At 36.7% G+C, this 14,692-nt stretch overlaps 1 protein-coding gene across 3 annotated transcripts; it reads left to right on the forward strand.

Annotated features, from left to right (window-relative positions):
• Positions 1-624: 624 nt before the first annotated feature.
• On the forward strand, positions 625-14,692 carry LOC107041296 (LIM domain-binding protein 2; the record flags this gene model as incomplete). 3 transcript variants are annotated; one of them, XM_015261785.1, is given in 8 exon segments in its annotated part: positions 625-718; positions 7,269-7,371; positions 8,517-8,689; positions 8,793-9,020; positions 9,577-9,709; positions 10,639-10,763; positions 11,192-11,434; positions 12,826-14,692. In XM_015261785.1, coding segments are annotated over 8 exon segments (1,201 nt in total), but the record flags the coding sequence as incomplete, so codon positions are not given.

Here is a 14,692-nt window from a genome sequence, read left to right on the forward strand (position 1 = left end):
TTCCTCCTTTTTAACTCCCGAATTTGAACTATCTTCATTAATTTTTCTCTGTAATGTTTAAGAGGGCGAAAATGGATATTGCTGGCATCATATGACCCCAATTAATGAAAATGATTATTTGTTCTTATCTGTAATATTGTGTTCCGAATTTTGAGAGTTTCTGGGTGCGCCAAGATTGTTGAATCAAGTCTTTTAAGTAAATTAAAGTTCTGGTTCGTCATGAATTCAGTAGTGAAGTGGTAAACCGAGTTAAGTCGATTTTGACTATTAGCCAGTTTTTGCTGAATATCTCGAAATCTAAGAGAGATAGCAATAATTTTTCTCATGACTTTTTTTGTAACGCTCTATTGGCTCTACAAAAAAGGTCGTGACAAAAATCTTTCTATCTCTTGTAGATTCCGAGATATTCGTCAAAAACTAGCCAATAGTAAAAAACTACTTAACCCGGTTTACCGCTTCGCTACTGAATTTCACGTAGAGTTTTAAAAAATTGTACCTCGCATGATTCAATGAAATTAACTGCGATTAGAATGTAAATTTACACACGTCAAACACAAATTACACAATAATATGAGATACAGTAATACACGCACCTTAACATGACCCATCGGTCTGCACTGACAGATCGTTGCCTGTCCCCAGGAGGCATACACCGTACTTCCAACAGCCGGACATCCGACTCTACGAGCTCAATAAGAGGTTACAACAGCGGACTGAGGTGAGTTTAAATATTCAACATTTTTTTCGTCCCTCAGTAGAATTTTCTCAACGCAAACTGTCTGATCTTGAATAAAATTTGTTGTGATACCAGCTTGAAAAGTTCGCTTTTCGAAACCGTTGGTTAATGCTTGTTTTACGAGGTGCGTAAAGTTCAGAGGTCGCGCGTAAAGCGTCGCTTTGCGTTACGCGTGCGAGCAAAAAAGTGGTTCTTTACGCACTCGTAACACAATTGTAACACAAGTGAGACTTTTCATACGTTGAAGATCGATTATATAGATCTGAAAAAGAATAATCAGTGCAAAAATAATTTTTTTTTATTGTTCGTTTGCCCAAAAATACTTAAAATGAAAAAAACAGTCCAGGGCCTCCAATTGTTGAGCTACAAAAGATTTTTTTTTTTTTTCAAATTTTCGAAAAAATGTGTGGAACAACAATTACGAGCCAGTTTTTTTTAATTCGACTCCTACACAGCTGATGTCAGCTTTTTTCATATAGAAAAATTCACTATGCGCGGAAAAAAACTTTTAAAAAAGCAAATTAAAAAAAAATTAGCTCATAATTGTTATTCCACATATTTTTCTCAAAATTTTGAAGAAAAAAATCCTTCGTAGCTCAAAAATTGAAGGTCCCGGACTGTTTTTGCCATTTTAAGCGTTTTCGGGCAAACGAACAATTGAAAATTTTTTTTTTGCACTAATTATCGTTTTCAGATCTACATAATTGATCTTCAACGTATGAAAAGTCTAACTCCAATAACCCACGACCTTTAAAACTCATAGTAGTCTCCTCTTAATAGTTAGGAAATGCATATTTGAAGACCCTTGTTCGACTCGACTTTCACCTTTCAAGTGAATCATTCTATCAGTGTACTATCAAATCACATTAAAAATTCACATGTAGAACATGGAGAACGTTAAAATTATGTAAATTAAGGAAAACAGTTAAGAAGACATTATTAAGTTCAATGATTCTGAATATTTTTGTGTCGTAGACATTATTTGACAAAATGAATTCATTAAGACACATTAGTCCGTCGATCCAGCTCGACGGCTTGTCAATAGCCTGTTTCAGATATTTTTCACAACATTTTTTTTCTCGATTTCCTACGGAAATTGTGAGAGTTGTTGAATTAAGAGTGTAGGCGGTAGAGTATTATACAGCACGTCGCGTGTCGCATAACGATAAATCATCTCTTCTCGTTTGCTTATATCGTCTTGGGATCACTCCTGACTCTCCGGTGCGCCTGGTGAGATCTCTCTGTCCGTGGTGCACCCTTCATCGTTCCTCTTTCAGTGCCATTCCATTCCTCCTCTCGCTTCACTCCTTCCAACCGATTCCCTACCCTTGTGATGTTTCCTGGAGATCATGCGCTCGAAAATTTGTAATTCTTCGCACTGGTGCACAATACATCACTACTGACATGTGCTCCCAGTTCAATATTATCCAATTGAATACTTCCTTGAAGATTTTTCTGTATTCATCCTACGTGGAGAGAAATATTCAATAAAAATTACGTATCTTTTCCATAATTCCGGAGCGAAATTGGCGAACTGTCACGGAATTTTTACCTAAAATCACGGAATTTTTCCAGAGCGTTCTGCAATTTTTACCTGCACGGAGAGAAATATTCAATAAACATTATGTATCTTTTCCGTAATTCCGGGGCGAAATTGGTTGTAGGAAATTTTACGGAACTGTCACGGAATTTTTACCTAAAATCACGGAATTTTTCCAGAGCGTTCTGTCATTTTTACCTGCACGGAGAGAAATATTCAATAAACGTTACGTATCTTTTCCGTAATTCCGCAGCGAAATTGGTGGTAGGAAATTTTACGGAACTGTCACGGAATTTTCACCTAAAATCACGGAATTTTTCCAGAGCGTTCTGTCATTTTTACCTGCACGGAGAGAAATATTCAATAAACATTACGTATTTTTCCGTAATTCCGCAGCGAAATTGGTTGTAGGAAATTTTACGGAACTGTCACGTAATTTTACCTAAAATCACGGAATTTTTCCAGAGCGTTCTGTCATTTTTACCTGCATATTTAATAAAAATAACGTATTTCTTCCGTAATTCCGGAGCGAAATGTGGTTGTAGGAAATTTTGCGGAACCGTCGCGCAATGTTTCCAGAGTGTTCGGTAATTTTTACTTGAATCTCCTGTGAAAAATTACGAGATCGTCACGTAAATTTTCTGAGTCGATTCCGACATCGCAAGTGAACTGTGAGTTCCGTAATTTCTACTGAACATTTCTGTCCGCGTAGAAAAGTAAAAATTTTCTGTATCATCATGAGACGTTTTCTTTTAGTAGTTTCTCCATGAGCTTTTCACACTCCCTATTAGAGGTGGATAACCGACTCGTTAACCCTCACCATTGAGTACGTAATTTTCAGTTACTATGCTGAAATTACATACTCAATGGTGAAAATACTGAAATTTGTAAATGTTAAAGGGACTTGGATTTCCTCAATTCAGGCGCTAACGAGTAATAATTATATTCAGAAAAAGGAATATTACAGTCTTTCTTCGTCTCATTGTTTTTTTTTCTATATGAGTTTTTTTTTATAGTACATGCATGAGCCGTAATAATAGACACAACGTCCCCATAGTCTCCATAGCGTTACGAGGCCATTAAACGGATTATTAATAGTGGAACGTTGCAATATCCACGTATTTAGGTTAGTTGAGTCGGCTGATATACGAAGACCAGTCGATGTGGTCTCTCATTGTCATTTTGAATTTCCTCGGGAAGATACAAAGATGATTATTATTTGCATATCAATATTTTCCCTGTCACCTCTCTGAGAATGGCTACCGCATTTATCGTATAACAGTGGTGGAATTTTTACTAATCAGAGTTATACCATTCTCATGGGGGTTGCTGCGTTCTATAGCCAAGAAGGGAATAAAAAAATACAGAAGCATCTTGGGTGCTCTCTCTGACATCTCTCTCTCTCTCTCTCTCTCTCTCTCTCTCTCTCTCTCTCTCTCTCTCCTCCTGAATATCTTTTGACTTATCACATACATTTAGAATTGTATTTGTAATGATTGAAATGCAATGGAGTGTGAAAAAACTTTTAACATAGAAAGGAGTGGGGCAAAATGAAACAATGGAAAAATGACTGTTAGCAATTCAAGCAAAAAAAAAATTTTTTATTCAAAATTTTTTTCATCAACTTTTGTTGCTTAATTTTTTTTATTAAGAGTACTAATGAGAATAATAATTTTCCATTGAGTAGAATGAAAAATTATTGAGTTTTGACGGGAGAAGATTTTGTCAATGGATTAATTGCAAACAGAACGAAACAGCAAAATCCAGGGTCTACAGGAAGGCCCTGGGGGAGACCCAGAGGGGGAAAATGGAAAATATGATGCTGAATTTCAATCGAATGAAAAAAGAAAAGTGTAATCGGCATAATCTACTCAATTGAATTATAAGACGAATAGGAAATTATTATTTTCATCAGTACTCCCAATAACAAAAAAGTTAGGAGAGGGTCGGGCAAAATGGGACGTATTGAGATCTTTTCCAATTGAAACAAAATTAAATAAAAATTAAATTGATTAAATTCATTAAATATTAAAAACAACGCAAGAATATTGTTTCAATATTATTTATTTATTTTATTTTTATTTTTTATTATTAAATTTTTATTATTGATTGTCAATATCTTCCCCTATAAATGAGGATATTGACAATTACAGAAGATCACGAAACGTCCCATTTTGCCCGATTCTGGCCTCATAAAAAAAAATTAACAAAACATTTTTTTTTTTTGCTTTAATTGCGTCAGTTATTTTTTGACTGTTTCATTTTGCCCCACTCTCCTCTAGATTTTTGCCATGAGTCACTCAACGAAGGATCGAAAAATTGAGAAAAGAATTGATTTCTTGTACTCAAATGAGCATTGAGACAATGATAGATCCACAATTCCTCTTCCGCAATCGAAGAGCCAAATAATAAATGACAATAACCCAGTGATATCCTTGACCACGGTCAGTGCCCGAGACTGTCGACTCAATGTTACCAATGAGTTTATAGAGGACACGAGAGGAGTAGAGGCACAGAAAAGCAAACTATTCAACCACGACGATGCTCCGATGTGCACTGTACAGCGGAGACTGGGCGATGGCAAGGAGGGGAGAGAGACGAAAAGTCTTGTTTACACGACATAATCCTCATGCTGAAAAGTTTTATGAAAGTTGAGAGCCACGGATGGGAGCCTGGGTAATAAAATGAGGGCCCCTGGCTTCCCTCGGGGGTGGGCCGTCTCCCTGTATCCTCCTCCCTCTTCCCCACTCCTCGATAACCCATATTGTACCCCCACCTCTCGGCCCTCTTCCCCCCCATGTCTCTCTCTTCTCTCCTGCCGCTGCCGCCGCCGCCGCCGCTGCCGCCACCGCCGCCCCATTCGACGTATATACTCAACTCAACCGGGCCAGTTTTGTCCACCTCCTTATACACCAGAGACAAATCATCCAACATCATTTTTCCCCTTTCACCTCAATCCAAAATTAACCAAAATTGGTGGGCACCTCTATTGCATTTTTCCAAACATTTACGTATTTTTGCCGGATTATTATAATTTATTTTTACATATTTTAACGATTTTCCAATGAAAATTCGAGAGATAGAACGCTGAGACAATAGTTTTACTGGTTCGTATATACACGATCATATACCACCCCTAGGTCTCCCCCTTCTACTTCCATCTTTCTCTCTCACTTTTCCCCCCTTATACCCACCCCATTCCAACAACAGTGGGGTGGTACAGTCAGTGAAAAAGACCAAAGGTACAGAAAACGCAAGAATATTGTTTTTAATTTTTTTTTTGCTGCATATTTTGATTTAACAGTAGAGTAAATAACAATTTTTCGAAATTTATTATTCGCATATTCAATTTCAACTTGTTTTCTTCGGGTTCAAAAACATGAAGATGTTAATAATTGAAGAAACGTTTAGTTCCATGTGAAATTTTGAATGCACATTTGTCATCATCATTTCCAAAGTGGTTTGCCAAAATAACAGCTCGATCAATGCTCTATTGAAAAATTGCAGGCGGCTGTATCTTCGATACAGCTGCAATTGTGCGTGGATACGTCCATGGTCTTTCCTTCTTTCTCGAATTTTCTGGAAACTCCTTAAATTCTCTCGAATTTTCTGGAAATTACTTGAGTTCCCTCGAATTTTCTAGAAATTCCTAGAATTTTCTCGAAATTTCTAGAAACCTCTCGAATTACCTCGAAATGTCTGGAATTTTCTAGAATTCCGATAGATGGCGCTGCACGTAAGGACCGTTTCCCAAAAGACCCTCCATATTGAAACCATAGACGTGTCCACGTCAAAAATGTCAAAAGAAAATTTTTCAGGCGACCGTATCTTCGATACAGTTGTAATTGTACGTGGATAAGGCCGTGGTCTTTACTTCTTTCTTGAATTTTCTAGAAACTCGTTGAATTCCCTCGAATTTTCTGGAAACTCCTTGAATTCCCTCGAAATTTCTAGAAACTCCTTGAATTTCCTCGAAATTTCCAGAAACTTCTCGAATTACCTCGAAATGTCTAGAATTTTCTAGAATTCCGATAGATGGCGCAGCACATAAGGACCGTTTCCCAAAGTGACCCCCATATTGAAACCATAGACGTATCCACGTCAAAAATGTCCAAAGAAAATAGCAAATAGCTGGTAAATTTCTGAAACACACTGCATTGAGATAAAAATTGCAGGCGGCTGTATCTGCGATACAGCTGTAATTGTACGTGAATACGTCCATGGTCTTTCCTTCTTTCTCAAATTTCCTAGAACCTCCTTGAATTCTCTCGAATTTTCTAGAAACTCCTTGAATTCCCTCGAATTTTCTAGAAACTCCCTGAATTTCCTCGAAATTTCTAGCAACTCTTTGAACTTTTTCGAAATTCCAAGAAACTTCTCAAATTACCTCGAAACGTCTAGAATTTTCTAGAATTCGGATAGATAGCGTAGCACATAAGGACCGTTTCCCAAAATGACCCCCCATATTGAAACCATAGACGGATCCACGTCAAAACACACCCAAATAATTGAGAACGATTATTCATCCTTTTTGCTTGAGAATGCGTGAAATTTTTCGCGCGTTTGTTCATGTCCCCGCACTCCCCCACAAGATTATTACAAATCATGAAACTCGAGAAAAAACATAATCATCAACTATGGAGCAGTTTCCATTTCTCTAAAAAAAACTCACTGAATGAAAATGCAGAAAACATAGTGAGTGGAAAAATACTTTCTACCCTCCTGCCCCCAACAACCCGCAAGCGGGGATGCAGCTATAATTCCAAGCCAGACAGTCATGCGTTATTCAGTCCGTACTGACTTACTCAATCCCTTCCTTCACCCTGTTTCACCCTCCCCAAAATAGAAAATCATAATTCATCATGAGAAATTGATTAGAATGTAGAATTAATAGTTGATGGACTTTTCACAACGCGAAATAATTTCTTCGGTTCATGCGAGTTTATCGTTTAAAGGAGACTCGAGAAATCTCAAATTTTCTTTTTTTTTCAGGAAAGCGACAATCTTTGGTGGGACTCCTTTGCGACTGAATTTTTTGAGGACGATGCCACACTCACACTCGCATTTTGCCTCGAAGACGGACCCAAGAGATACAGTAAGTGAAATTCAAAACTTTTTGTTTACTTATTTATTTATAAGCTTTTTATTTATGTTCTGGGACATAATGACCCCCTAAGGACAATCTGAATATGATACAGTAGGTAATAAACCGATACAAAATGCGTAGTGAATTAAATCGTGATCTTAGATAATGGCTTCCTGACAAAGACGTATTCATACTATTTATACAGTTTTTGTGTTTTGATTTTATGTACATTATTACAAAATTCAAAGTTAAGTGTATGTCAGGAAAGTTTAATAATAGAGCTGTTTATACAGCTTATGTGTTGGATTATTATTCATTGCAATATTCTATGTTAAATTCTAAAAATTCTAAACAATGCACATGATCTGCCACTTAATTGAATGATGCTATTCGATGATAAAAACTATTTCGTGTTAATAAGATATTAATGATCAATACCAAGTACAAATCCATAATATTAATACGCACGTATGTTTGTTATAGTCGCACGTATGAAAAAATCGTATAGAAAAGTTCTGTACGGATTGCGTATAGAAATTCTATAGGATTTCCGTGTATGATATTCGGATATTTCTATACGAATTATTTCTATACATAAATTTTTACATAAATTTCTGTTTTCATACGAAAGATGTCTAAACGCTCCAGAGAAAAACGTAGAGAAATGTCACAACTCCATACGAAATGTTTCTATACATGTGGCAGTGGGTCGTATAGGATCAAACCTATAGAAATCGTATAGAAATAATTTCAGTAGCGAAGTGGTAAACCGGTTTAAGTCGACTCATCTCCCATTTGAGTTTTTCAGGAATATTTCCGAACCTAACGGAGATAGCGAAATTTTCGTAATTACATTTGTTACAGCTCTCATTCGGCTCTACAAAAAAGGTTATAACAAAAATTTTGCCATCGCCCTTAGATTCCGAGATATTTATTAAGAACTAGTCAATAGTCAAAATTGACTTGTACCGGTTTACCACTTCGCTACTGATTTGTAGAAAAACATCCGTATGGAAATATCTGAATATCATATACGAAAATCCTATAGAAATTCTGTACGCAATCCGTATAGATAATTTCTATACGATTTTTTCATCCGTGCGATGGTGGTTTGCATTGAGAACATTTAGTAAATGAAGAATATGTAATTCCAGCAATAGGAAGGACGTTAATACCGAGGTACTTTCGTTCAATATTCGAGGGAGGTGTTATAGAACTTTATTACCACATGAAGCATCCAAAGGAGTCATTTCACAATACGAGTATAACGTTGGATTGTGAAAATTGTGTGATGGTTACGCATCACGGGAAACCACCGTTTATGAAGGTAAAATTTTTTATAAATTCTTATTCCAACTTTTTTTATAATTTATTCTGTATATGAAGAATTTGAGATGGGAATGAATGAAAGAAAAATTGAAGAAATTTAGGATTTTCTGTTCCAGGTGTGTACAGAAGGTAGGCTAATATTAGAATTCACCTTCGATGACTTGATGAGGATAAAATCGTGGCATATGACGGTACGGCAGCATCGAGAATTGGTACCCAGATCGTATGTTAACTTGCACACAGCCCAGCAAGATCCATCGGCGATTGAACTATTGAGCAAAAACGTTACTAGACAAGGCATCACAAATTCTACTCTTAATTATCTTAGGGTAAGTACTGTGAATGAAAACATTGAAAATATAGGGGAGAGTGGGGTAAAGTGAAACCTCAGGCAAAATGAAACAGTGGGAAAATGACTGTTTGACGCAATTCAAGCAAAAAAAAATTCTTTTTTGTTAAATATATTATTTTGAACTTTTGTTTATTAATTTTCTTTTGTTCTTGAGAGTATTAATGAGAATAATAATTCTCCATTCAGTAGAATCAGTCAATAGATTAATTGAAAACAAAACGAAACAGCAAAATCCAGGGTCCAGAGGAAGGCCCTGGGGGAGACCCAGAGGGGGAAAAAGGAAAATATGATGCTGAATTTCAATCGAATGATAAAAGAAAAGTGTAATCTAATCGATTGAATTACGAGACGAATAGAAGATTATCATTCTCGTCGTTACTCCCAATAATGAAAAAGTTGATAAAAAAAAAATTCAAAATTTGTTTTTCCTGTTTCATTTTGCTTCATGCTTCATTTTACCCCACTGTTTCATTTTGCCCCACTCTCCCAAAACAAATGTCCTCATTCTTTCATTGTTTGTTTGTTCTTTACAGTTATGTGTCATTTTGGAGCCAATGCAGGAGCTTATGTCGAGGCACAAGGCTTACGCACTGTCGCCGCGTGACTGTCTGAAGACAACTCTTTTTCAGAAGTGGCAGAGGATGGTTGCCCCGCCGGGTAAGAGAGGTAGACAGACAGTTGCTTTACATGAGAATCCACCAACAAGTGGATTCAGGACCAGAAAATAGTTATTTCAATTCCACCGAGAGATCTTCGTTGATGCATCAAAGTTTCGACTGACTATTTTTGCATATGACAAAAATTTTTAACAAAAGTTGCACGCAACGTTCCAACCATGGCTCTGATTGTATCTGGCTCCGATCAATTCAATTCAAGCCCAAAAATGGCGGGAGCCGTAGCTTCATGCCTAGTCAGAGGGATTTCCCTTTTCAAACTTCACTGTTTAGCATTGAATCGCTTCAATTCCATCAAAAATTAAATTTCCCTGTTATTTTTCCCTCCTGACCAGACACGTAGTAATTAGCATTTATTGTGGATTCGGCTACGAGGTTTCCTCCACCGTTGATTCCTGCATGAGTGACTCTTTACACACTCTATGGCCTGTATGTGCACACAAGCTTATCGCACCTCACTTCCGTTTCTCAAGAAGAACATGTAAGAGAAAAAAAAAAGAGAAATGAAAATTTTAACATTTTTGTGCCAACGAGACCGTGTTTCCTTTGCCAGGTCGACAGAGCCTCGGAACAATGCACAACTTTTCTTCTTTCTTTAAAACATTGAGAATCAATCAGCTCGTTGACTCTTGTCGAAATTATTATTTACATTTCATTAAAAAAAAGAATAAGACAAAGACGTAAAGTATCTGTCTATTTGTACATATGTGGTGTGCCTGCATGCCTGAGTGAAAAACTTTTTGCCATAATGTATCAGAGACCTTTGATGACAATAAAGGTCCCCAGCTGGATAGAATTTGCTTTTATTTCGATGATATTTTTTTTTTCGTTTTTTTTTCTTCTCAATTCTCTGGCATATTTTTCCTTGCCAAATTTGCTTGACGATGAAAGTACTAAAAGAAAACATTATAAAATTTGCAGAATCTCAGAGGCCTGCGAGTAAAAGGAGAAAGCGAAAGGGGAGTGCATCAGGGCCCGGAAATAATGCACCACCAGCCCCCAGTAAAAAGCGATCACCAGGGCCCAACTTTTCCTTAGCATCGCAGGTAATTTCTTCATTATTAATTTAAGGATGTACTACGCCCTTTCGGCCAAAATTCACGTTTTTTTTTTTTTCATTTTTCTGGCAAATTATTGATCGGATTGACGCGAAATAATATATCGTCTTTGCGTTTTATCATTATTGACTGACTCGCGAAGCTTCATGGTAGTCTAATCATTTTCCTGCATTTTTTCTAAAGTTTTGTGAATTTCCGAAAAGTTTTAGAAAAAACGCAGGAAAATGATTGCACGATCATGAAATTTTGTGAGTCATTAAGTAATGATAAAACGCAAAAACGGTGTGTTTTCTCACGTCAATGCGATCAATAATTCCCCAGAAAAATTAAAAAAAGGAAATTTTGGCGAAAAGGGTACAATAAGTGGCAATGAATAATGGTGAACGAAGAGAGTAAGTGAGATTTTATATTGACAGGATGTGATGGTAGTGGGTGAGCCATCTCTGATGGGAGGTGAATTTGGTGATGAGGATGAACGATTGATAACAAGGCTTGAGAACGCGCAGTACGATGCTGCTAATAGTCTCGATCCCCATAGTCACGATACCTCAGGGGGCCCACCACCCCATCCCCATCAATTTCATTCGGAACCAACACCCGGTAATTCCTGGCCACCTGACCGCGGTGGAGGACCACCCCAAGGAGGTCCCGGAAGTCAGGTAAAACAGGAAAAACTTGATTTCGACACAGAACCTCGAAAATCTCCTAAACCACACAACCGAAAAAAATCTCATCAGGATCATTAGAAAGTACGACAAATTTTTCGATCCAATTCTCGATGCACGTCATTTCTGGAGTTTCTTTGGAATGAGGAGAGGAAAATTCATTAATGTCTTGAGAGAAGTCGCAATTCCAATGACAGATCAGTGTTATTTAGTCAAGTGCTGACTTTAATCAATATCAATACCAATTGGCGATTTCTTTGGGTAATGAGTTGTTGTTATTTATGGCGAAATAATTTATATAGGAATAATGAGCTTAGTGTTAAATTGTAGAAATATTCAATAATGCAACAACTAATTATGCAACATGTAATTAAAATATCAAAATTTCTTCGTTTCCTCTGATGAAACATTTTGTATTGTATTGAACAAAGTATCTTACCCTGCTCCAACAATTATTTTCATGAACGGAAAGTGGGAAATAAATTAATAAACTGAAAAATGTTTTGTCAAATAAACTCGACTGAGACTCTTGAACTTATTTTATCTCCTAATTCCACAAAACTCGAGATACTTTTGTTAGAAAAAAAATTAATTGAGTAACGTTCTCCTCTGCGCAAAGCAGTTTATTTTTAAAGTAAAAATGAATGATTGATAGTAGATGCTACACTGAGAGAGAAACAAACACGTCAAACAAGTCTTGTTTGGGCCGACAAAATCGCTAATTGATAATTGCCAAAAAAGAATTTGTTTGGTTCGCATTTGAAAGTCTCAGACATGAATGATTGTGCTGCTTTCGACAGCAACGAAATATTTGGCTCAAGAGGCGGATAATTCACACCAGACGGTGGAAATATCCGGTATAGAGGAAAATTTATCAACAAATATTTTATTCCTAAGTTACAAGATTGCTATCATATCATTATTATTGTTCCATTTAAGTGTTCATTTCTTGTCTGTGATTATTAGACAACCGGGACGAAAAACTACCGTCCCTTGTTTCGCATGAAACAAAGATTTTTCGGGAGCAAAATACGCATGGGAGTATCGAATAACGAAGGAGTAGTGCTAGAAATGACATTTCTTGCGTGTACAGAGAATGCAATTTTTTTTGAACTACTAAATCTATTTTTGCGACAAAAAATTTTCATTCCAGCGCACTCTCTGCACGTTTGGCACAAAAAAATCATTTTTTGATAATTTTCAAAAAACTATTGTCTTAGCACAAGTAAGATTTGTTTGAGGACTTTGTCGTTTTTCTCTCAGTGTAGAATCGCTGGGGAGAAATGTTATGGGAAATTGGGAGAAAGAGAGAGAGAGAGCGAGAGGGGAAAAGCGTGAGTGAGTGCGAGAGGAAATAGTAAAGGAAGTTGAACTTGAATTTGTAGGGTGTGCAGGGTGCTGGAGGTGGTGGAGGAGGTAGTGTACAGGGCTCGCAAGATGGGAGCCAACAGCAGCAAGACAAAAAGAGCCCCGCAGTGAGCCAGTGAGGCCAGGAGTCCCCGCGCCCACCCACCAGGGGGCGTCGGGGGCGCAGGCCCAAAAACGTGGCTCCCTAGCGGGGCGAGAACACGGTGTTATCAACGAGCTCATATCTGACCTCATCAACCGCCTCGTCGCGTTATCATGGACAGTTAACTGGTATGATGCCACAGCTTCCAATTTCTGAGCCAACATCCATGTCCATGGAGAGCGCTGATATTGGACTGTCTAATACCGTTACAACTGCTCAACCTACTGGTGGAGGTGTTACGCAAACTAATCAGGGTCAAGATCCACTACAAAGTATTGTACAGCAGTTACTCTACCTTCAACAACTAGATTACATCCTTGCACAGCATGGACACATGTGACCCAACAAACAGGGGGCTGGTCATCAATTCATTGAACATTCAATACAAACATCATTCGAACATTGATAACATTATCTGAGAATCGTCAATGACTCAGGGGCTTAATGAAAAATAAAACAAAATAAATGACAAGTTCAACTTGGTTGAGTTAAAACTTGAATAAATTCAAAGACGATTAAATTAATGAAAGTCAAATTTTAATTATGGAATTTCTTCATCGAAATTTTTTAAATAGAAAATAAATTCTACGATACCCTGTTTTGGGATCGAGTGATACGCAAAAATAGTTGGCAATGTGAAATAATATTCTTTTTTTTTATATCAAGTGGAGTGAGGGTGAAGGAGTGGTTAATGGAAACGAATGAATGTTCAGTAAAATTAATTCTACGAGGTGGAAAATCGTGGAGATTTTTCTTTGATTTTTTTTCCCTCCAATCGAAGGTCATGTACATCATCCGCGCACAAAAATGGACAATTTCTAGTTTTTGGGGTTTTTTAATTTACGCTCGATTAGACGTGCGCGAGCTGTGAATGAATCTCTATCCGTCAACAGTATTGATATAATTATAGAATAAATGAATATAATATTCTAAGAGGTTTTTAGACTGTAAGTACGTACTGTGCAAGCGAATTCTGAGTGACTGAACAATTTGTTCTGTGGATGAATGATTATTTTTTTTCGTTCTTTTCATGACAATTGGTCGTATGAAATTGTCTTAACGCACACATTTATTTCTTCAATTCTGGAGGGCATTGCACAACAAAAAGTGGCATATAATTTTGTTTACTACTTATGAAGAATTAATAACTAATTTATTAAAACTACGTAAAAGTACTTTTTTCTTTATTGTCGGTGGCAATTTATCAATTTTTATTGCACATTCTTAACTCAAAAAGGATAAAATTCATGAATACATTTGTATCATTACAAATGTAGTAATATTCAAAATGTACAGGGGAGATAGCAACCCAACTATCTGGATCCTAACTGTATTCAGACTTACCCAATGATTTTCTTAGTTTTGGACTTGTTATTGGCCGCAAACACTATCCAAAATTTATAAAATCGCAATTTCGAGTGAGATTTACTGATATAATTTTTCATTCAACACGATGAGCCTCTACGTAAAGATGTGAATTATTGGTGAATTACATGGGAATATTTTAATTTAATCGAATCATCAAGCAGGAAAATTTCCCAAACTCGATCACACTCCCGATATTTCACCATTTTTTTAAATCTCAGCTATGTCACAAAAGACTCAACGAAGACCAATGCGCATAAAATCAACTGACAAAAACAATGTAATAAACTGAAGGTGACTGAAGAATATTATACACTGAGAAAAAAATTTATTCCTTCCAAGAAAATGTTATTGGTGATATCTTTTTCATACTCTTA

This window comes from Diachasma alloeum, unplaced genomic scaffold (assembly GCF_001412515.2).
Source record: "Diachasma alloeum isolate Michigan unplaced genomic scaffold, Dall2.0 Dall_scaffold_00360, whole genome shotgun sequence".
Lineage (NCBI taxonomy): Eukaryota > Metazoa > Arthropoda > Insecta > Hymenoptera > Braconidae > Diachasma > Diachasma alloeum.